Genomic DNA, 25,779 nt, shown 5'->3' with positions numbered 1-25,779 from the left:
GCATGCACTCTCAGCACCAGGAGTTCAGTTTTCTCCTTATCTTTTCACATGGCAAATATAGACTAAAAAGCATCATTTCTGAGTTTAATTATTATTGTCACAGTTGCAAAACCCAAGGTACCTGAGATGATCTTTACTTCAGAAAGCTGACAAGTTTGAAAAAGCTCCTGTATAATGAGGCATTTAAACAACACAAGGCATGTAACTTCAGCTTATTGTGTAATATGCAGGTAATCTCCAGACAAAATAGCTACTCTTTCATCATCTGGCAATATTTTAAATGACATTCTTACTTGCATTAAATTAAGGTAGATTAGCTGCTCAAACATGAGCACCGCCCACAAGGGAAAATCAGGAGTGATACTAGATTACTGATGGATTTAAGTGGAGACAGGGTAGGTAGTGTGTTAAGTTTGCTATAGTTGTCATAAAAAAAAATGCCACAGACTGATTTTCTTCAACAACAGAAATTTATTCTGATGGTTCTGGAGATAGGATGTCCAAGGTCAAGGTACCAACAGGTTTGGTTTCTCCCGAAGTCACCTTGCTGGCTTTGCAGAAGGCCTTCTTCTCACAGTGTTCTCTCATGGCCTCTCATCTGTGCGCTCATGTCCCTGGAGTTTCTTTTTTCTTTAAAGATTTATTTATTTATTTGTTTGTTTGTTTATTTATTTATTTATTTATTTATTTATTTATTTATTTATACAAGCATTGAGTACAGTCAGAAGCGCGGGAGGGTGACAGAGAATTCACCAGAGCCAGACCGGGGAACAGAACAGGCAGACTGATGAAGTACACTGCTGAGCGGAGCAGACGGCACAGCAGGAGAGGTCTGCGCGCCATGTGGGACCCTCGCCCGGAGGCTGGGAATTGAACTGGTACTGCAGAGGCTGCAGGCAGCTTCGCAGCCCAGCGCTCAACCGCTGCGCCACCGGGAAGGCCTGTCCCTGGAGTTTCTTCCTCTTTTTTTATAGGGACACCAGTCATACTGGGTTAGGCAACCACCCTTAGAATCTCATTTAACCTCATTTGTCTTTTTATAGTGGTATGAATTGGCTCCTTTCATAGGTTCTTCTTTCAGAATAAATGTGGCGTACAAGTTAAGTATCAGAGAAAATTCCCTGCACCATTTTCTTTATGACATCAATGTATGAGGTAAATGATAGCAACCGCATATTTTCACTAATGTTCCTTTGTCTTTACTGTTGCATTTTTAGCTTTACTATTACTGCTTTGTTTTCTCACATTGAAGTTCAATTACCTAAATTTGGGAATCTGAAGTTTATACTATCTGACAATTATGAAAGAGTAAGTAAATAACCAGCCAAATCAAAGAACAAATAAAGGAGGAAATACCTTCCTAAGTTAGGGTATAACTATGTTTACTACTAACATAATTTTAGGAGAATTTGGTGTTTTAACATAAATGAGTTTTTATATGGGGTGGCTTGGGAATACATGCATATTTTTCCTATTGAAATTAGTGATAATTAGCTATCATCTGTGGACATTTCCCTGAGTTTTCTGTAGGGAATAAATTATCCTTAATAAGTCAGGAAAAATAACACGTAACAAATAAAAAATATGACTTGCTACTAGCTGGTATATAGGACTCAAATTCTGATGTTCTTTTTAATTGGTGAACCAGGCTAGATGATATATGAATTGCAAACTTCTCTCTGTTTCTCCAGAGACCCTTAGAGAAAAAGCTGCTGGTCTAGATTCCTGGGATCTTTCCTCAAGACTGACATCCAACTCTCAGCCCTTAAGATTTTTAATATTCTGCAATACCTAAGGACACAGAAACATCAATTCCAAAGAACACCTGTACCCCTATTTTTATAGCAGCACTATTTACAATAGCTAAGCTTTGGAAACAGCCCAAATGCCCAAAAATAGATGACTGGATCAAGAAGATGTGGTACATATATACCATGGAGTATTACTCAACATTCAAAAAAGATAAATACATGCAATTTGCAGCAACATGGATGGTGCTGGAAGGGATCATGCTCAGCAAAATAAGCCAGAAAGAAAAAGAAAAATACCGGATGGTCTCACTCATAGCAGGAATCTAGAAAACTTAAATAAGGAAAATGAATAACTATAAGAAAGTGAAAATCAAAATCAACAAAAAACTATGAACCAGAGACACTTTTTGGGGGGTGGGGGGTGGGAGGGGAGGGATTGGGGTCAGAATGGGGGGTTGCAATTGTATGGTGAATATAAAAATAAAATTCATTATTTAAAAAAAAGATTTTTAATATTCTGATGGTACAAAAATAGCAAGCAAATATAAATGCAATATAAAAGTTTAGTGACAAAAAGATCATTTCTCCTTATAGCCAGAAGTAGGTCTGGCCATTTGATGAAGGACTTGTCCCTTCCCTGAGGGGGCCTCAGACTAATTCTAAGAATGTGGGGGGAAGATACTGAGAAAGGTAACATGCTCCCATTCCTACCACATTTTCAAAACTACAGGATGAAAGAACAGATTCCAATGAGATATATCCCCCCAAAAGATACCTATGGAAACTAATATGGAGGCCTCTCAAATGATTAAAAATAAATCTGCCATGTGATTCAGCAATTCCACCTCTAGTTATTTACCTGAAGAATGAAAACACATTAATCAGAGGTTACATATGAACTCCTATGTTCACTGTAGCCAAATTGTTTATTTACAATTGCCAAATTGTGTAAACAGCCTTAGGGCTAAAGGGCAGATGAGTAGATTAGGAAGAAGGGGCACATATACACAATAAAATAATACTCAGCTATTAGAAAGATGAACTGGAGGAGATGGAGGAGATAATGCTAAGTAAAGTAAGTCAGGAGATAGATTAATGCCAGATGTTTTCACTTACATGTGTAATATATAAGAGAAAAAAAAAAACACAAAAGGTCAGGCAAAACTGAACCAATAAGAATACCTAGAAATTTGACTTCAGAATGAAGCTACTTAGAGGGTAAAGGGAATGGGGACAGCAAAGTGGGGAGAGAAAGAGGGGAGTGATCAAAATAGACCATGCTGGAGGACTATGGGTGCTTGATGGTAGGAGTGGTGGGTGACATACATCTGAATCTCATACAGTATTGTAAACCAATGTTACCTCAATAAAATAAATAGGTGAATAAGTAACAAGTGTGTAAATAAAAGTAATTTCTGTTTGAAAATCTTTTGAAAATAATTCTCCAGAGTAGGCATATGTTAGAACATGATGGGAAGAATTTCCCTTATCCATTTTTGCTATTGTTGATGAAGATCAACAATATTGTGATTTCAGATCCAAAAAAATCATTGTCAAGGCCAATGTCAAGAAACTTTTCCCCTGTTTTCTTCTTGGAGTTTTATTGATTTGGGTCTTACAGTTAAGGCTTTAATCCATTTTGAGTTGATTTTTGTGTATGGTCTAAAATTGGATGAAGGTTCAAATTCATTCTTTGCAAGTGAATGTATCTTTTTTCCAACACCAGTTATTGATGAGATTATCCTTTACCCATCATGTATTCCTGGTGTCCTTGTCAAAGATCAGTTCACAGTATATGATAAATCTCCTTACATAGAATCTGTAAGTTAATAACCTCTCAATAAAGTTGAATGACTTTCACTCAAAGGTAATGTAGATCTTCTGTAAGAGTTTATTTGAAACACTGAAAATACTTGATATTATTGTAAATAGTATCTTCTCTTTAATTTCAGCTAATGGCTTCAATCATTTCTAATCACATACACAGATTCTTTAGTGTTTTCATCACAAAATATACAAATTATCTGCAAATAATGATAGATATTCCCTTTATTCTAATTCTTATCAGTTCCAATATTTTTTTCCTTACCTCTTAACAGTTTAAAATGCGATTTAGGACAGACTTATACAGACTTTTTAGCACAGAAACATATTGTGGTTGCTAAAGTCCTAAAGGAAGTCATGAAGATTACACATCTAAATCCTGCAAAAACTATCCCGTCTCTATATCTGTGCCATGCCTGATATGGTGTATTTTACCATCATCAAAATTCCTTTTTTACTGCTACAGTCCTCTCAGACAGAATTAGATTGGCTATTAAAGCAAAAAAAAAAAAAAAAAAAAAAAGAACTGGGCAGATAAATTGTAATTGTTAGATGATTCATTACTTCTTTATTTCAGCATCTAATAACCCTGATTTGTCCCCCTACCTAATATAGTGAGAATCACCTCCATCAGACACCTAAATTAACGGCTTGAAGAATGAACCATGTAAAAATTATTGCTAATTGTTTTTTAGATTTATTTCCAAACTCAATGCACAAAAATCTCTGACTTCGGTGAAATAAACTGGACAATTGATGAATCAGGAAAATCACTTTCAGATTCTTGCTATGGAGTTGGTATGGTAGCTTCATTGACTATCAGACCTCTCTGAGTAAAAGCTGGAGTGTTACAACTCCAACTACGTTACAGGCAACATGGCTTGTAATAAAATGACTCCTGATCAGTTAGCTACATATAGAAATGGATGTGTATGTGTGTGTATGTGTTTACATACAGATGTTCAATGAACTAGAAAGCTTAGTCAGCCCTGTTAACAAGACTTAGCTTTTGTTCTTTATTCCTCTGAGTAGATGGGTACCATGGATGGCCTGCACTAGTCTTACATAGAGTCTAAAGTTACACTGAACCTAAATAACAACCCCTTCCTCAGTGTATTTGTTTTCCATTTCTAGTTGAACTTAGCCATTTAAAACACTTATGATCTGAAGTTCTATAAGCTTAAAGTCCAGGTAAAACATGACTAGCTGCTCTGCAGTTAGACTCACCAGAAAAAAATCAAAGTATTGCCTGTACCTGTGTTCTGATCTGAGGCTCCGGGTCCTCATCCAAGTGCCCTAGTAATTTGTTGTGGTTGTAAGAGAGAGGGATCCATTTTCTTGCCAGTTGTCAATCAGAGGCTGTTCTCAGCCCCTGGAAATCACCCACAGATCCCACCATGTGACCCACTCCACACCACAGTGGTTTATTCCTGAGGTCTAGTATATTTTTATCTGATGCTATGGATCTGTGCATCAGGAAACGACTAATCATTCTTAAAGACCCATGTGATTAGATCAGGCATATATGTCTAATCTCTATTTGATTAACTCTAAGTTGACTAATAGTAACCTAATCACTCAAATTATATCCCCCTCTAATTCACAGGTTCTGCCTACAGTTAAGAGGATATAGTTATACAAGGTGTGTCCATCAGAGAGTGAAAGTCATCTTACAATTTTGCCTCTAACCACAGGCATTACAACATCTCTCCCTGCATTCTTCCCAATCCTCATCCTCAGTGATTGTTAATCCAACAGTGAGAAGAGACAGGGAAAGTCCATAGAAAAGCTTACAGGGATTGCTTCTGCACTTGCCTAATATTATTGCTTTGTTGTCATTACAGGCAGAGGAATCTTTGGAAAATGAATACTCAGTTATTTGTCTTAACTAGACAAAATCTGAAGAGATTAAAATGAAAAAGTCACATGGAAGAGAATCCTAAAAGAGTATTTGCAACAAAGATAAAAACAGCTTCTCAAATTATGAAAGTTCCATTGTATTAGTTCAAGAATTCTTTTTCTTGACCATGAACATCCTCTGGGGGGAGCTGAGTGGGTAACAGAATCTCTTCTACCAGAGGTCAGTGCATCTCAGCAATTTTTTTTTTTTTTGTTCAGTTTTAAGGTCTGAGGTTACTAAGGGATACTGCAACCCTACTTGGAGAAGAAAGCTAACTTTTTAGAAAAGCCTTGCCCACATCTTTATATAACAGCCCTGTCCTCACCTGGAACTAACTGGATAGTTGTAGAATTACCTGGATATAATGTGATGATTCCATTAATCTTTTAAAGACTCAATGTTATCTAGAAACAATTTATATTGATAGATACTAATTTAGGGTCCCCCTGGTGGTACAGGCGTTAAAGTCTCAGCATTACCAATCTATCACCAGTCACTGGGGTCTGAGTTCAATCATGCCAGGGAGCTGACCCATATGGCGCAACAGACCTCTCCTGTCGCACCCACTGCTTCCCTCAGCAGTGTATTTCAGTAGATCTGCCTGTCCTGCTCCCCACTCTGTCACTGGTGAATCCTCTCACCCCGCACCTCTGCCCTACATATGTATGCATAAGTATGCATTAGTAAAATAAATCTTTAAAACAAAAGAAACACCATTCTTAAAAAAAAAAGATACTATTTCAGCTGTGTAGACAATAAAAAGTCACAAGGATTAAAATATGTTTAGCCATGTTATCCACTAAGCTGACCAGATCAGAACCTACATTATGTGTGTATGCACAGATATGTACACATGTAAATATATATTTTGATTTACACAAGTGTTTTCATCCACCTTACCACAGAGTTACTTTGATTGCTTTAATAGCCAATGTATATTATGACTGATCTAGCAATAAGAAGGAATTATGAAGACAGGAAAATACCAAATCAAGCATGGGGTAGATATAAAGACAAATCTGGTGACATAAAGACAAATCTGGTATAAAAGCAATTTAAGAACAGAGAACTCATGAAACATTTTTGGTACTTTAGCAACCACAGATTATTCCTGAGATAAAAAAAAATCTTTTAACTTAAATTAAGATCTTTTTAAACTTGATTCTTTGAACAATTTCCTTGCTGTCTCTAAGCTCTCCCAGCAGTGATGGGTAAGTTAAGGAGCCCATCTCAGAGCCTCCCATTACAATTATATCCAGAGCATTTTCATGGAGTTTCTTATTTTTTTAAGCTACACAAATTTAATTTGGAGGGAAAGGGAAAATTCCATTCCCAAAAGCACTTTAAAGTCACAAGCATGGATAAACACTGAAGGTCTATATAAATCAGAAAATTTAGAATGTTTACTGACTGGATACAAGGTTATTAACCATATGGCTACATAAAACTTACATCTTGCCTTAGAGACCAAAAGAATTCTTCTCCAACAAAAATTCCAAAAATATGGACCACAACATTTTCAGATAATTCATTGGAATGCTGCACTAACTACAATAGGAGTATAAGTTCCAAGTCATTTCTTTTTAAATTACATGATAAATGAACTCAAAAAACAAAGTTGCTTATATGGCTGTGTCACTGAGACTCACTTCAGAAGCTGTCCTTGCAATAAGCTCTGGAGTGTTAGCATTTGTTATATTCAATAGCACAGTATCCTCAATTGTTTGTAATTTTTTAATATTTTATTTTATATAATTCTTACATCATTTTTCATATTTTGCACAATGTATGCATTTTATTTTGGTTATATTCCCCATACAATTCCCACCCCCCTTATTTTGGCCCTAATCCCTAATTTAACATCATTCAGTGAACCTATGTGGTATAAATTAAACAAACAGAACTCACGCAGGCATTTCAAGACTTTCAACTTCCAAAAAAGGAAGCATTGTATGCAAGCATTTTTAAATAACAACCAATTAACAAATAAAATTTCATATAGTGGCCAGCATAGACTGATAAGATAAAAAAGTTTCTCTCTCACTTTCCATTGATACAGTGACACTCTTAAATACGATACCAGAGAAAGGAGAGAAATGAGGTGTGGTTAGAGTGCCAGTTTTGCCACCAAAGATACAGAGATACAGGTGCCAACCGGCAGAGGTACAGGTGTTCAAAATGGATTTAAAAAAGCGCAAAATTCTTATTATTTTTGAAAATCTGTGTTTGTGAAATGATGGTCGAACCTACTCAAAAACTCAATGAATGAATGCAGAACTTAATGCAAATAATGAGATGGCTAACATTTTGAGTTTATATAATATTTAATGTATTAATTGAGGTGTATATTAAAATCCAAGAGTATATATATTTAAGTAAGAGGATATATTCATTCAAACCATTCTGAAAAAAAAATTGACTTATTTTGAAAGGAGGCAGTGAGGTAATACTTTATTAAATACTGTCTTACTTATATGTTGTTAAGTAACAATATTCAATAGAACTTGCTGTGATGCACAAATGCTCTGTGTCTGTGCTGTCCTGCGGGGGCACCATTGGCCAGAGATGGGCATCAAGCACTTGAAATAGACCAAGTGCCACTGAGAAAATTAATTTTAACTTTATTTAATTTAAATGAAAGTAAATTCAAACAATCCCATGTGGCCTGTGGCCCCCATGGTGGAAGCAGGGCTCTGAAGAATGTCTTCTCATTTGCACGACAAATAGCTTTCATCTTTCATTTACAACCTGTTCAAAGTCCTCCCAGAGTCACTTAGACAGAAGTAATTGCTTTCAATAGAGTAGTTTCATAGAACCTTCTGCATTTCTTTATTTTAGAACTCACCCACTGAACAGAAATTAGACACCCATGCTGGCTTTCCCTGCTACACTCTAATCTACATACAGATAAGACAATGTTTTATTCATCTTTATCCTCTCAGCATCCAGCAGAAGCCCTGATACATGGTAAGTTCTCATTACATTTTTGTGAAATAAATGAACATAAAGCCTATAAGTAGCTGATTAAACAGGGAAATTCTAAGTGAAAATGTAACATCTGTAGAAAACTCTCCTTTTCCGTGCCACCTATTCTCTTATTCACACTCATAAAAGCCATCTCTGCCCTATTAAAATCCTAAGTAGTTTAGATAGTGTTTCTGCTAAAGTAATTTCAAGGGTCTCTGATCAAATAAGTCAGATGTTACTCTTTTGTGATTTGTAGCTATAAACCTGTTTCTTACTCTCTAGCAAAGATGGCTGGTCTTTGGCAGGTCATAAAGCATCAGAACAAACAGTTGCATGGTTTTGTGAACTTAAACACAAAACAAAATGCAATACACTTACCATCGCCAACATCAAAGTCCTTGAAAGCCAGTTCTGAACCTGAATCATCAAGAAGGATTTCACCATTCAGTGTGAACATCATGGTATGTTCCGTCATGTCAACCATGCACCCCACAACATCGCCTGCTTGCCAAGAGCGCCCATAGTGTTCATTGCCCTGGTGCCACCGCTGGGCCTACACACACAAAAGAGTCAGTTGTCACAGAGAAAACCAGGAGAAGGAGGACCCACCACCCCACCACCCTTATAGGCAGGACTCACAGCTGCTCCTTCAGTTATCACGGAAGGAGAAAGAGCCCAAAGCCATGGGGAGGGTTTGGGAATTCTAAATCCCTAATATTAACTGCATTACTGAATCTTGAAAAAAATCCCAAATGCCATTTCATGATTTTGAGTCTAGTTCCACCTACTTTATAAGGAAATAAGAATTACATGCAGATATTTATTTTTCTCACTTTAGGGAATGAGTCCCAGGCTATGCATTGTCCTGGTCCCCAGAATACAAAGAATTATGAGCATGGAATCAAGCCAAAAGTTTACAGTAAAAATGATGTTTCAATTTTCATCAATATCAAAATAAAATGCCATTTCGTGGAACCAAGGGTATTGGAACTTTAACCAAGGGTATTAGAAATTTAGAAGCATTCAAATAAATACAAAAACCAAAAATGTTTCAAATGAAGCCTAAAGATATTCTTTAGACATTTGCTAAATCTTACAGGATATAGATGGCAACATTATATTGTATGTAAGATGAAATCTGAAAAATATATTTGAAACAGTTTTGATTAATGTGACTTTTGATTCTGTAAGAGGATTCTACTAAGTTATAGGTAGAAATTAGTAATATTAATATTTAGTCAAATAAAACTTTTAACCTTTCCCTTAAACATCACATTTATTGTGAACTGATATATAGTAGAACATAGTTACCAACAGAAAAGAATAATATGATTTTTTCTCAAGTGTAACATATATTTTTTAAAGTCATTAACTAAGGTATCAAAAGATATTATATTTTCCCATCTGAAATAATAAACATGGTTCAGGAAATGTGATGTTTCACAATTGGGTCAGTTGTGATTTCTAAACTAGAGATGCTTTTCTGAATACCCAAAAACAATTATTTTCATAAATGCTTATTTATTCTGTGGCTTAAATTGAAAATAAATTTTTCCTCATATATAGAGAAAGGTAAATTCACGGAACAAAAATAGAAAATAAGACAATACTTAAAGTTTTACCAACCCAAAATGACTAGTGTGGCCATGTTCATGTGTATATATATTTTAAATTTTAATATCTTAGACAGAATAAGCTTTATACATTTATAGAAATATAAATAATAAAATAAGCACTTGTTCAGCTTATACTCAGCTTAATAAAGAAAAATTATGAAATGAATATGTTTTGTGATTATATGTAACATTGCCTTAATTATTCTTGTGGCTATTTATATATGTACACATACTATCAATTATTTCTTGAAGATAAACTCCTTCTATGGAATTGCTGTCAAAGTGCATACATTTTTAAGTAGATGCATTGTTAACAATTTTGACAGACAAGGATGATTCATCTTTTGAACAAGTGAAAAGCAATGTTGCATTTCATTGCATTCATCAGGTGGGGGAAAATTTTTAGAAGCTACAAGTCAAAAATAGCCCTAAAAACTATTTTTGTGAGTTTGTGCTCTGAAAAATACGGATATAATTTTACTACCAAAAGGACTACCGGGGAACCCAGCTGGGACAGTGTAGGGCCTACAACCTGCTGATGTCTGGTCCACAGCTGACTTTATAAGACTAAGGACCACAAACTTCAGTGTCTGGTGCACCTCCAAGTTCACTCACCTTGAAGCCATCAAAAGCAAAGGCACGTTCATCAGAGCCAAGCTCCTGATCAGGTTGACAACCTGGCCTGCTCCAACCAACTCTCATGTCCCCAGCAGTGACAGCCTCAAATTCAAAATACCACCTTCCTGCTTTCACAGCATAGGTCTTCTCAGCACGGAAGATTCGGAACCGTTCCCCTGTGCTGCTACACACTTCAGCTCTGGCAGCTGTGAATTTAAAGAGATTCTGATGATCAGTGAGTAGGCAGGAAATTGAAAAAGGAAGCAAAAGTATCACACAACAGAAGTAAACCTACAGTGATGATGATAGAATACCTTCTACTCTTATCTTGGTTCACATTTTACAAAGTATTTTCATATAGATCAGCCTTTGTCAGATGGACCACTTGGTAAAGTGGAGTGCACAAGGGCTGCTGTTGGGAGGATGGTTGTTAAACCTCAGTAATACTGTAAGGGAAGGTACTGATTTCTGCATGCACCCCTTTTCAGGAGAAAACTATATTTCTGTCAGGGAAAAAAAGTATACCAGCTCCTTGGTGATTTGGTAGTGCAGCCTTAGATGAACTTGAAGACAAGAGTGGAAAAAATAATAAAAAAAGATTTTGCTCTGTTCAAAGATGAAAAAGTGTGTATGGATAAGAGAGGAGGCAAGGAGCTGCCAGGAATTGAAATGGGGGTGGGAAGAGGGAAAAAGTAACAAGAGAAAGATATAAATAGCAGAGAATGGTATCCACTGACAAATTTCCCAGTCAGCATGGCTAAGGGAAAAAACTCTTCCACAATCCCACATATCCCATACATTCTCATTTGAATGTGCTACACATGTAAATGTGGTGTTTAGGATTTTGGCAGACAAGTAAAAGGGCCAGTCAAATTCAATATCAGGATCAGTGTGGCATAAAGGATAAAGCATGTATCTGTTGGAAATGAGAGGGCCATAAGTTTGAGAATTTCAGAAATGTAAATCCTCAGCCCAAGGAACCTGAAACCGGGATGATCATGAGAATATAAGCCCCCAGGAAATCACAGGGCATGGACAAGGGTCCACTGAACTGTCATCTCAAAGGTTCAGTTAAGATCTGAGTTAAATATGAAGGAGCCTGGGTGAATTACTATTGGGGAGCACCACTGTCAAAGGCATAGAATTTTCCCCAAATATGTAGTTCTTATGCTTTGCTTAATTTTAAACACTTACATTCATATATATTAGACACCATATCATCAGTCCTATTCATATATGTTTAGATGCAATTTTAGCTCATGTCAGTATATTCTATAATGCTGTTTTATAGTATAAAGAATATGATAATAGCTGACATTAAAAATGAAAACTTAGCTGTTATATTTCTAAAAATACAAAATACTGCAATACCAATACCTTCATAGTTCCTGGCACAGAGAGGGTACACACCAGTAACTAATCAAATAGGACTTAAAATATTATACAGATTCCTTTAGAGGGTAGTCAAAATCTAATTATACATTATAATTATAAATCATAACAAGCTATGAAGGAAGGCAGGTTAATCTCTTTTAAATTTTATGCATATCTAGAATTCTTTAGATATTTTTAAATAATAATTTAAAAGTTACTTATATTAACCAGTTATCCTTTTCATCTCCTGTTATTATTTCTAATCAAGCAATTTAGACTTTGATAAAAACTTCACATGAATAAGAATTACTTTTTCAAATCATTAAAAATTGTTAAATTTTATTGAAAATTCAAATACTAAATTCAATTCAATCTGGAAAATGTAAGCATCGTGCTCTTTGACAGAAAAGAAATCACAATCCAACATATATGACAAGTCCATAGCCAATATCATTCTAAATGATGAAACGCTGAAAGCATTTCCATTAAGATCTGGAACAAGACAAGGATGTCCACTCTCACCACTGCTTTTAAATATAATACTGGAAGTCCTAGCCAGAGCAATAAGACAAGAGGAAGACATACAAGGAATACAAATAGGGAAAGAAGAAGTCAAACTATCACTATTCGCAGATGATATGGTAATATACATAGAGAACTCTAAGAACTCCTCAGAAAAACTAATCAAACTAATCAATCAGTTTAGTAAAGTAGCAGGATACAAAATCAACACACAAAAATCAGTAGCCTTCCTATACACAAACAATAAATCTGAAAAAGAAATCAAGAAAACCAGGCCTCCCTGGTGGCACAGCTGCCCACAGCCTCTGCCGCGCTGGTTTGATTCCCGGCTGCCGGCGAGGGTCCCCTATGGTGCGCAGACCTCTCCTGCCACGCCCGCTGCTCCCCTCAGCAATGTACTTCATCAGTCTGCCTGTTCTGTTTCCCGCTCTGGCTCTGGTGAATTGCCTCACCCTCCCGTGCTTCTGACTGTACCCAGTGCATGTATAAATAAGTAAAAAAAATCTTTAAAAAAAAAAAAGAAATCAAGAAAACCATCCCTTTTTTTATTGAAACAAACAAAAAAAAAAATCAAATACTTAGGAATAAACCTAACAAAAGAGGTAAGGGACCTATACAAAGAAAACTGTAAAATACAATGAAAACAAATAGAAGAAGACACAAAGAAATAGAAAGATATTCCGTGTTCATGGATTGGAGGAATTAACATTATCAAAATGGCCATCCTACCAAAAGCAATTTACAGATTCAATGCTATTTCAATAAAAATTTCAATTACATTCTTCAAAGGAATAGAATAAATATTGATGAAATTCATATAGAGCCACCAAAAACCCTAAACAGTCAAAGCTCTAGTGAAAAAAAAAGAAGGGAATGGAGGCTTCACACTCAGATTTCAAACTATATTACAAAGCCATAATAATCAAAACTGCATGGTACTGGAACAAGAACAGACACACAGACTAATGAAACTGAATAGAAAATCCAGAAATAAACCCACAGATTTACAATGGAGCAAAGAAAGTTGTTCAATAAATGGTGCTGGAAAAACTGGGTTGCCACATGCAAAAGATTGAAGCTTGACTACTATCTCACACCATACACAAAATCCAACTCAAAATGGATTAAAAAACTTGACATAAGACCTGAAACCATAAAATATATAGAAGGAAATACAGGTGAAACACTACATGACATACACCTCAGCAATATCTTTCAAGACTTATCACCCAAAGCAGTGAAAGCGAAGGCAAAGATAAACAGCTGGGACTACATCAAATTAAAGAGCTTCTCAACAGCAAAAGAGACAGTAACCAGGGGCTCCCCTGGCAACACAGCGGTTGAGTGCTGGGCTGTGAAGCTGCCCGAAGCCTGTGCAATGTTGATTCGATCCCCGGCCACCAGCGAAGGTCCCACATGGCGCACAGAACTCTCCTGCCACACCAGCTGCTCCCCTCAGCAGTGTATTTCGTCAGTCTGCCTGTTCTGTTACCCGCTTTGGCTCTGGTGAATACTCTTACCCTCCCACACTTCTGACTGTACCCAATGCTTATATAAATAAATAAATAAATCTTTAAAAAAAAAAGACAATAACCAAAACAAAGAGACCCCCCACTGACTGGGAGAAAATTTTTGCACACAACACTAATGATAAAGCACTGATCACAAAAATCTACAAAGAGCTGATGAGACTCAACAAAAACAAAGAAAATAATCCAGTCAAAAAATGGGCAGAAGAGCTAAAAAGAAACTTCTCTGAAGAGGAAATGCAAATGGCCAGCAAGCATATGAAAAAATGTTCAACATCGCTTGTAATCAGGGAAATGCAAATCAAAACTACCATGAGATACCATCTTACACCAGTGAGAATGGCACATATTAAAAAAACTACAACAAATGTTGGTGAGGATGCAGAGAAAAAGGAACTCTCCTGCACTGCTGGTGGGAGTGCAAACTGGCCCAACCACTATGGAAAGCTGTGTAAAGATTCCTCAACCTGCAAAAGATGGAGCTTCCATATGATCCAGCAATTCCACTCCTAGGTATTTACCCAAAGGACACAGAAACATCAATTCCAAAGAGCACCTGTACCCCTATGTTTATAGCAGCACTATTTACCATAGCTAAGCTATGGAAACAACCCTAAATGCCCAAAAAATGGATGACTGGATCAAGAAGATGTGGCACATATACAGAATGGAATATTACTCAGCAATCAAAAAGATAAATTCATGCAATTTTCAGCAACATGGATGGAGCTGAAAGGGATCATGCTCGGTGAAATAAGTCAGAAAGAAAAAGAAAAATACCAGATGGTCTCACTCATAGCAGGAATTTAGAAAACCTAAATAAGGGACCAGGAGAAAGACTAATTATAATAAAGTAAAAATCAAAATCAACAAGCAACTATAAACCAGTTGCTGGGGGGAAGAGATTAGGGTCAAAATAAGGGGGCTGGAAATTGTTTGGGGAATATAATCAAGATGATAATGCATACATTGTGCAAAAATGAAAAATGATGTAAAAATATATAAAATAAAATAAAAAAAGAAATCACAATCCTGATTGGTTACATAGGGTTAGATTAGATTTTATTAAAATTTTCATGTCCTTAATGTTTTTAATGTCAGCAAGAGCAATGTAGCAAATTATAAATACATGTTTTAAATCTTATCTTAGTGATTGCCAGATTTATTTGGTTTTATTCCATAATATCTCTTATATCTCTCTTTTAATTCCCATTTTAACCATCCTTGTTCTGGTAGTTTTTCTGAAATCTCCCAATGAGTTGTTCTATCTCCCATCACTTTCCTCTTCCCATCTGTTCCTTCTCACTGTTGCCATAGTTATATTGCTATTGTAAACTGTGATCACACTTCAAGATCTTGCTTAAAATTTCCTGGGGCTGAAACTCCTTACACAAATTTATCCATAGTTTTAGTGGAGTTTTCAAGATATTCCTTATTTTATCTCAATGCTTCTACCTTTATCTGTAACTATTTTCTCCTCACCTATAGCCTATAATTTATTCTAACTGGACTTCCAGTCTCCCTTAACCCTTCTTATTCTTAGTTAAGTAAGATACACCTTCTCTCTGGCTGGAGTGCCCTATCCAATGCCAATCTCTACTTGTTGACATCTTCATCCCTTATGTCAGATTCCATTTCTCCCCTTTCTGATTTCTCCAATTGAAAATTAATGTTTATCATGGATTTTTCTATAAAGATGAATGGAATCCCTCCCACAAGGCTAGGCATGCTCCATTGTGAAATATACTACAATAGCTTTATGGTTCATGTAATATCAGTATGACTGAAACTTAACAATCAATGATGAAAGTTTTTTTCTCTAATTTTTTTAAATTCAGAAACCATTCCTTTCAGTTTTCTCATTTCTCATAAAGATACTCATTGAACTCATTAACTTCCTCTGTGACTTCCCTTCTTTCCTTATATAGCTTCCTTACACTCTTTTTTTAAAGATTTATTTATTTATACAAGAGCAGGAGTACAGGCCAGAGGTGTGGGAGGCTGAGAGGATTCACCAGAGACAGAGTAGGGAACCAAACAAGCAGTCTGATTGAAATGCACTGCTGAGGGGAATAGTGGGCACAACAGGAGAGGTCTGCCATGCCATATGGGTATCTCCCTGGCTGGTCAGGAATCAAACCCATGCTGCAGAGGCCATGGACAGCCTCACAGCACAGCATTCAACACGCTGTGCCACTGGGGAGGCCCCATACCCTCTTGTCCTATTACTCTCCTCCTTACTTGCTCTTTAGCCCCAGCCTTTGTCTATCTTCATTCTCAGTATCTACATTAACTCTGCTGAGCTGGCTGGAAAACACAGGCAAACAACAGATGGGCACCTCTACTAGCTCATAGTCTCCAACCTCAGTTGAGCCATTAATGTTTCTCTCTAAGCTTTTATCTATTTGCAGCCTGCTTTCTGTTCCATCTCAAGAAACAGCTATTTCTAATCTTTATTGCTGTGTGAATGGAATGGCAGAGTAAGGATCTCCAAAACTCCTCTTCTCCATAAAAGCAATGTGAACACAGGAAAAAATTCATCAAAATCAACATTTTTCAGAACTCTGGAGATTAACCAAAGGCTACAACAATCTGGGAAGTGTTTATTCAACAAAAATTGCCAAATGTCCAAAGGACACCAAGCTTAGTAGTGTTTTAACTTGTTTTAGTCCCACCCCCTCATGAATGTTCCACACACACACCCGCCCCTGTCTATATTGAAAATCACATAATACAGTAAAAATCACTATCTAGAAACTTCTGGAGGGGACAGAACAGAGTAAAGCTCCTCCAAAGCTCATTTACCTATAACTGTCATCTTAACTTTCTGACAATTCCTTGGAAAACATATTTGCAAGGCTTGTCTTTATTGGATCTACTTGCAGTTTGCCAATAATCTTTTCCCTGGAGGTACTTGTTAAAAATAATTACGGACTTTTTTAAAAAAAATGCAACTGCTCGAGCTGGCAATATTGGTTGAGGCAAACAAGATGACCAAAAACTTAAAAAAAAAAAATTCTAGGGAATGAGATATCCATAAGTGGGCTGTGAAAAGTTACAATATAACCTTGGCAATCTAGAAGGCCACTGGTGCCCAAGACTGGGTGTGTGCTCAGGAAAGAACAAAGAGGACACTATATCCTCACTGGTTTTCCTTAGGATGTCAGTCACTCAATCCTGTGATGGTTTCCTGAGGAGATATAAGATGTAGCCACTCATAATTATGATAGTTTACTCAAAATAGTCCATGATTGGTGATGTAGGAAAATGTCTGAAAGTTTAACAAAAAGAAAAAAAAATGTGTGTATAAATATTTAAGATCAAGTAACATTTGAAAGATTCATAAAGTCAATAAATCCCTAAAAAGGCTGCTCTATTTTACCTATTTAATTTACAATACCTCCAAAAATTAAGTTGACAAATTGAACTGAATACATCATAATTTTCAATAATTTTAATTTGTTCAGTAATGCAAAGAAAAAAACAGTGGAGAAATCCTTAAAAAAGAAGAAAAAATTGGATGACTTACTTGACATGAGTTTAAGATTTGTTACAAGGTGATAATAATATAGTATGATGTTAGCATAAAGATAGATACATAGATTTATGGACTAGAATGTTCTCAGTAAGTACTTGACAAAGGTGCCAGGGTAATTTAATGGGGAAAGGATAATTGTTGCAATTAATAGTGCTGTGACAGCTAGATAGCCATTTGAGCAAAACATGAACCTTAACCTTAATCACACTTGATACATGAAAATTAATTCAAATTACATCAGAGACCTAAAAGGAAAAGCTAAAATAAAATATATATATATATATATATATTTGGAAGAAAACATAAGACAAAAATCTTTGATTCTGCATAACCAAAAATTTCTTAGGACATAAAAGATACAATTATTTTATGGAAGTAGACTTCATCAAAATTAGAGTATCTGCTCTTTGAAAGGGCTCATTAAGAAAATGAAAAAAGAAGCTCCAAACAGGAAGAATATACTTCCAATATCTGACACATTCCTAAATACAATATATGTCATATATATGTGAGTGTAAGTATATATACATAAACTTATAATTCAATAAAAATAAGACAAAACAATCCTGTTTTTAAATGGATAAAACTTTGAACAGATATTTTATAGAAGGTAACATACCAATGGCCAATACACAAAAAGATGGCAACATTAACATTTATAAAGAAAATGCAAATTAAAGCTATAATAAGATACCATTTAGCAAAGTCAACACCAATTCTTGACTAGAATGTGGGAGCAAATGGCACCTTCATATATTGGTCCTGGGAGTAAGTTTGCAGAACCATTGGGTAACTTCTTGTGAAAGTGAGACAAGCATCTTTCTATGGCCCTAAATTTTACTCCCAGGTCTTCACCCTTAGAGATGTAAAAATATTATACAAAGACTTATACACAAATGTTTATAGTTGTCCTGTTAATAAGAGGCAAAAACTGGAAACAACTCAAATCTTCATCAATAAGAAAATGGATAAGCAAATTGTGGATTATTAGTATAATGGACTATTATTCAGCAATGAATTTTATGATACATGTAAAAATGTACTATCACAAATACATGTTGAGAAAAATTGAAATTATAGTATCATCAGTTGAAGAAGTATAAGAAGAAGCCAAAAACCAATCTGTGATGACAGAATTTATAAAATGGTCACTCTGTTGGGGCAGGAAAGAGCTTTCTATGAATAAGAAAACGATCCACATGTTGTTTTGAGTGGTGGCTCCTTTGGTGTACACAATTGCCAATTGATCAAATTGAACACTGATGATCTCTGCATTCTTCTGTATGCAAATTATAATTCAATTACAAAATATACATTAAAAAATTAACCAATTAGCTTGGAGGGTTTATTCCATATCATACAGTTGAAAAATCTTTCCAATTGTTGTATCTTGGGTTAGAATCCTTTTGTTATTTGTTTCCAACCCAGTGGTCATGTATATTACAGATCTTTTTTTTTAGACAGGAATAATGTTTTTAATATCTTGCATACCTACTGGCATCTGTTTTATAAAATGAGTCTATTAAGTTTTTGCTAATATAAAGCTGACCTCAAGATAAACAAGAATTATATTATGGTTATGATTATTAGATGGATATCTAATTTTATTTGCAGCATATATAAGAGCTGTCAAGATGCTAAGTACATACTGACTTAACTCAAAAGACTAAAATTTGAAATAAAAATGCCTGGGACTGGGATCCTGCATCTACCACTTAGGAAATGGAAAGACAGAGAAGTCTGAATCTCTCTCCTATTCTGTAAAATGAAAATAATGTCAGATCCCCTTCATAGGCCTACTGTGAGGACGAAATAATAATTGTAAAGACCTTAGAAATACTTGTTGAACATGATAAACATATATACTTACTGTTCTCTCTCACTTTCTATAACTTATATATGTTATTATTACTATTTAAGGTATGCATTCCTATGCAAAGGTTCTTCACTGAAAATATTAGTCATCAGAGGATACTTGGGAAAGATTATTTTTAATTTAACTTTCATTTAAAAATATGAGCACTGGGCCTCCCTGGTGGTACAGGCAGTTGAGGTCTGCACTGTGAAGCTGTCTGCAGCCCCTGCAGCACGGGTTTGATCCCAGCCTGGCAGCGAGAATCCCACATGGCACAGCAGACCTCTCCTGTCTCACCTGCTGCTCCCCTCAGCAGGGTATTTCAGTCAGTCTGTATGTTCTGTTCCCCACTCTGTTTCTGGTGAATCCTTTCACCCTCCCTTGCATCTAGCCTGTACCCCAGTTCTTGCATAAATAAATAAATATTTTTTTTAAAAATGAGCACTATAATAAAACACACAGTACTAATTTCATTTTTGACAACTTTAGGAATGGCTGTCAATGCCACTTAAACCACAGAAGCAAAGGATTAAGGAGTTGGTCATTTGAAACCATAATCTTAAAACGTACTATTTAAGGGAAATTTGTTCTTTATAGAACTTTTAAAAATCCACTTATTCAACACATATTTATTGACTGCCTATTCTAATGTGTTTTCCTTAGAGCAAATATTGCACTAATTTATTAATATTGTCTATACTTATGAATATAAACAATGAAGTTTCAGAAAACATTAGCGACTATTACAGGTTTACTCCCATAAACAATTAAGCTCTTTGGAAGGAGAGCTCAGAGGTGGGAGGAGAGTAATATCAGCCTCAGACATCTTCAAGAAGGTAAATACTTTTCCTCCCTGCAGAATCATTGTAGTCCTAAGCTGCTCTATTGAGAGATGGGTCTAGCCCTTTAAATGTCCTTCAGGGAAAAATGCTCTAAACTACTGTCCTAAACCACATATTTAGATAAAGAATTCTATATTGTACTACCTCCTTTTTTTATTTATTTGGCATTAAAGAACTATAGCTGACTCTTGAATGAGGAGGTAGTTCCATGTCCCAGGAGTCAATCAACCAACACATGTAGTTTGGAGCCCAATGCTTAAGAAAAAAAAAGCTGGGTATAAGTGGACTAGCGTGATTTAAATTTGTTGTTCCAGGATTAATTATACTACATATTTTTGCAACAAGAGGGGAGCAAGGTAAAACCAGCATACCATGATCTTGATCTGGTGCCTCCAGGTTGTAGCCGTATCCCAGCAGCGTGCGCACGGCCTCACGGAGGCTGTCCTTATTTGATTTCTTGGTTCGGTCATCTAGAAGGGCATAGGGAACAAGACGAGGGTTTCTTCTGTTCTTTACATCCTAGGGAAACAAAAAAGGTGCTCAGTCATCAAAAACAATCCAACAAAATAGCCTTTGGGAATGAAGCAGCCACCAAATACATTCAAAATGCATAGGGTAAATCCTGCCCCCTCCACATTCTTTTCGCCTTGACAGGCTACAGTAGCTACCTAACCACTGTTAATATAAAGACATAAATAGAAAACTATCAATTTAAAGAAGCTCCACTCCTGAGATGGAACAGTCAAATTAGCACTGAAGCATCTCTTGAACCATCCTCCATCTGCCGTGGTCACAGAGCAATGAGCTAACTTAAAGAACATAAAATTTCCATGCACAGTTAGCTGAAAGTCTGTTAGAAGGGTAGTCGAATTAGCACTGGTCACCTCTCGGTGATTTGGAGTCAAGGGACAACATAAGATTGATGTGCTTCTGGAGAGAGAGAAAATCTAGTGTGTTAGGGACCAGACTGCCTCTCTGTGGCCTCAAGTAGTTTGAAAAATAAGAAAATAAGTATTCAGTCAACTCTATCAACCAGTGAAAGCAAGAATATGAAGAATCCTCAATAACTACAAAACTCACAACTTCTCTGCTTTAAGAGGCTTCTGGCTTAAATGTGGTCTCACTCATAGCAGGAATCTAGAAAACTTAAATAAGGGACCAGGAAAATGAATAACTATAAGAAAGTGAAAATCAAAATCAACAAAAAACTATGAACCAGAGACACTTTTAGGGGGGCGGGGGCGGGAGGGGAGGGATTGGGGTCAGAATGGGGGGGCTGCAATTGTATGGGGAATATAAAAATAAAATTTATTATTTAAAAAAAAATGAGGCTGACAAAGCAAGAAAACAGGGTTATCTCACTGTCTTGACAAAAGGATGTCTAATTTTGGCATACAGCTACAATTTGGGAGGTAGAGCGACCCCTACCTTACAATGACTGCGAGTCTTTAGGGCACTATCATTTAAGAAACTATAAAAAATGTTCAGACTTTACCAAAACATAAAGTAGATTCCCTATGACAGACAGGATGAGTGAAAATGAAAAGTGGCTTTACAGGTGTGGATTTTTTTTTGTGGTTGGTAAAATAGTCTAAATTGATTTTGATGATGATTGTACAGCTCTTTGAATATACCAGCAAACATTAATTTTACATTTTAAATATGTAAAAAAAAAAGAGAGAGAGAGAAAGAAACTAGGTCTTTCCATTTACTCACGGAGACTCTCCTGCGGTTTTTGTCTAGCTTTCCCAATTTGGGGAGGCATATTGAATTCTCATTTTATCACAGGGTGAATTGAAATTGGGAGGCTGTGGATTTTCCCACACCTTCTGATCAAACATGCTATGTGCTGGACAGGGCTTGTTCTGTTTAGAGAAGAACAAGGAAGACCATTCGTTGCCTCCTTTCTTCTTCCCTTTGTCTGGCAAACTTGTGCTAAATTCCTCATTCTGAAAACATGAGCAACTACCGCTGACACCAGGATTCAAAATCATATGGGTGGCTGGTTGGAGAACACCACTCCAAATCCACCCCAAAATAAACAAGCATTGTGAGCAGAGAGCTGGTACAGGCAATGAAACCTGAAGCACACATACACCAGTGCCATTCCTCTGTATGGTTGTTACCCCCAAATCTTTCCAGTATAGAGCTACTGAAGCCTCTAGTGAACCTCTCTCTGTAGATGGTAAAATGGGAACCTGATTATTAAAAAGGAGTCTCCAGGGGTTCCATGAACACTGATGTTTGAAATCAACTGTGCTAGAGAAATGCTGTGCTAGAAACCAACTGTGCTAGAAATCACTGTGTTAGAGATCAACTGTGCTAGAAATCAACTGTGCTAGAAATCAACTGTGCTAGAAATCACTGTGAAATCAACTGTGCTAGAGAGATGAGAGAACTGAAGAAAAAAGGTGCTTTCGAGTAGTTTACAACTTAGGAATTAGATTATGTTAACAAGAGAGTAATGAAAGATTAAAACAACACTCACTCCCATAATCCAGAAAATCTGTGGTGTGCTATGACAGTGAGGAATACGGTAGAGGGATGAGGTGGGAGCAAGGAAGAAGGAATGGAGGAAAGGTTCAAGTAAGAGTTTTGGTCATCTCAGATAAAACAGAGCCTCATATTTTTATGAGGAGAATGGACTCTGTGCACAGAAGAAACTCCCTCCAGGAAAAGGTAAATACCAGAGAAATTCTGAAGCCTTGTGGTCTTTATGAAATAAATTTTCCTTTAATATAAGGTTCAGATACATACATACATGTACACACACATACACAAACATGTGTGCGCTCAATTATCAAGCAGATTTAGTGTTCACATTCTCACCACTTACAATTTAATTCAATACATGAACAGCATGTAATTTTATGAGCTAACCCAAGGTTTTTAAAGTTTTCTTTAGGCTTCCAAATGACGAAAGTTGCTGGATTAGAAAGATTCAGGAAATGGATTTTTCAAACCCATTTTTAGACTTTATACTGAACAAAAGTCTAAGCCCTAAGTAAAAATCCATTTTATTCCTAAAAGTCTTTATAAAGAAGCAACACAAGAGGTGACAAGAGCATGAGAATAAGAAAGTGAAGGATTTGGGCTCTGCACTCAGCAGGCTTGAGCCATACCTGGTTCTGTCACCTGCCAGCTATGCAGTGTCGGGCATACCCTGTGCATTCTATGTGACCTGGGAATAAAAACTGTTCATCCTTTGTGGAATTGTTGGAAGATTTAAAGAAGAAAATACATGTAAAACTCTATGTAGAGTGACTAGAATCCAATAAAAACAGCAAGTGGTTGCATAGTATTTGTTTGATGGCAGGCACTGTCATAAGCCTTTCTTGTATCGAAGGTATATAATGAAGTTAAATAATGTATTGATGGGGATAAGAGTAGCACAGATAATTTGATTTAAATAGCCTGCCCAAAGTCACAATCATTAAGAAACAAAGCTAAAATCTTCTCTTAGGCCCTTTGCTATGCTGCCTCAATAGATACTCAATGACTGTTACTCCCAAGACAACATCATTAAAAAAGCCGCAGGATTCTAAAATTCTGTAAACCCATCTTTGTTAAGTTTAACAAAAACTCAGTTGGTAGCAAAATATGACTCAAATTGACAGAAGGCTGTAGTCTGTCCTTGTCCTTCTTGATATTATGATGCCTACATTGTACTGAACAAATAGCAATGTACAGTCTGCTGCCCTGGTGAGGATGCTATGTAACATGTAATATATCATCATATCCCCATTTATAAAACCAAAAAATGGTTGGATTCTAAAATACTGAACCTCATTATTATTTTATCTCAATCTTCTGTTATTACCAAAGTTTCTCCTGAAATAGAATCTCAGAGAGAGAAAAGCCACATAAACATGTTATAAATCACTGTTCTGATAAAATTCACTGAGTAACTCATTATAACACACAGTTATGGTCATCTGACTTCTTCAGTCAAGCATTAAACAGATGTTTCAATGTATGTGCACATTAAAATAGCCTGGTACTGGAACAAAAACAGATTCAAAACCAATGGAGTATAGTTGTAAGAACAACTATAAACCCACTTCTATATGGGCAGTTAATCTGTGACAAAGGAGCCAAGAACATACACTGGAACAAGGAAAACCTCTTTAATAAATAGTGCTATGAAAACTGGAGAGCTGCATGCAAAAGAATGAAACTAGACCACTACCTCACACCATACAAAAAAGTCAATTTAAAATGGATGAAAGACTTGCATGTAAGACCTGACACCATAAAATACATAGAAGAAAACATAGGCAAAACACTTGTTGATATAAGCTACACTAACATCTTTAGGGATTCAGCCCCAGCAGCAAAGAAAACAAAAGAGAACAACTAGGACTACATCAAATTAAAAAGCTTCTTGCTGAATGGTAGACAATATCTGCACACCATACATCCGACAAGGGACTTTTATCCAAGATCTGCAACGAATTCCTACAACTCGAAAAAAAGAAGAAAAATAACTCAATAAAAAAAAATGAATAAAACTCAACATTAACTTCTCCAAAGAAAACATACAGACTGAAAACAGGCACATGAAAAATATGTTCATCATCACTATCATCGGGGAAATGCAAATCAAAACCACAATGATAAAACATCACACACCGATGAGAAACATCAAGTGCTGGTGAAGATGTGGAGAAAGGGGAACCCTCTTCTGCTGGTGGGAATACAGACTGGTCCAGCACTTATGGAAAGAAGTATGGAGGTATTTCAAAACATTAAAAATGGATTTGCCATGCAGCCCAGTATTTCCACTCCCAGGCATGTAGCCAAAAAATTCAAAAACACTTAATTTGAAAGGAAACTTGCACTCTCATATTTATTGCAGTGCTTTTTATTGTTTAATATTTTATTTTATCTAATTCTTACATCATTTTTTCATTTTTGCACAATATATGCATTTCATTTTGGTTATATTCCCCATACAATTGCACTCCCCCCCCTTATTTTGACCCTAATCCTTCCTCTCCCCGTCCCCCCACCAAGTGTGTCTCTGGTTTATAGTTGCTTATTGATTTTGATTTTGATTTTGTACTGATTAGTCTTTTTCCTGGTCCCTTATTTAGGTTTTCTAAATTCCTGCTATGAGTGAGACCATCCAGTATTTTTCTTTTTCTTTCTGACTTATTTCGCTGAGCATGATCCCTTCTAGCTCCATTCATATTGCTGCAAACTGCATGTATTTATCTTTTTTGACTGCTGAGTAATATTCCATTGTGTATATGTACCACATCTTCTTGATCCAGCCATCTATTTTGGGGCATTTGGGTTGTTTCCATAGCTTAGCTATTGTAAATAGTGCTGCTACAAATATAGGGGTGCAGGTGCCCTTTGGCTATTCCAATAAAAATTTCAATGGCATTCTTCAAAGAAATAGAACAATTATTGCAGTGCTTTTTAAAATAGCCAAATT

At 36.1% G+C, this 25,779-nt stretch overlaps 1 protein-coding gene across 1 annotated transcript in view; it reads right to left on the bottom strand.

Annotated features, from left to right (window-relative positions):
* Positions 1-25,779, bottom strand: part of RYR2 (ryanodine receptor 2) — a gene marked incomplete at both ends in the record, with an annotated part of 627,990 nt that overhangs the window by 215,915 nt on the left and 386,296 nt on the right. Inside the window, 3 exon segments of the mRNA XM_084254295.1 lie at positions 8,821-8,995; positions 10,674-10,882; positions 20,708-20,855. Of these exon segments, the coding sequence (XP_084110421.1) occupies positions 8,821-8,995; positions 10,674-10,882; positions 20,708-20,855 (532 nt within the window).

This window comes from Talpa europaea (genome assembly GCF_964194135.1).
Source record: "Talpa europaea genome assembly, chromosome: 14".
Taxonomy (NCBI): domain Eukaryota; kingdom Metazoa; phylum Chordata; class Mammalia; order Eulipotyphla; family Talpidae; genus Talpa; species Talpa europaea.
This window is presented reverse-complemented; position numbering and strand designations above follow the sequence as displayed.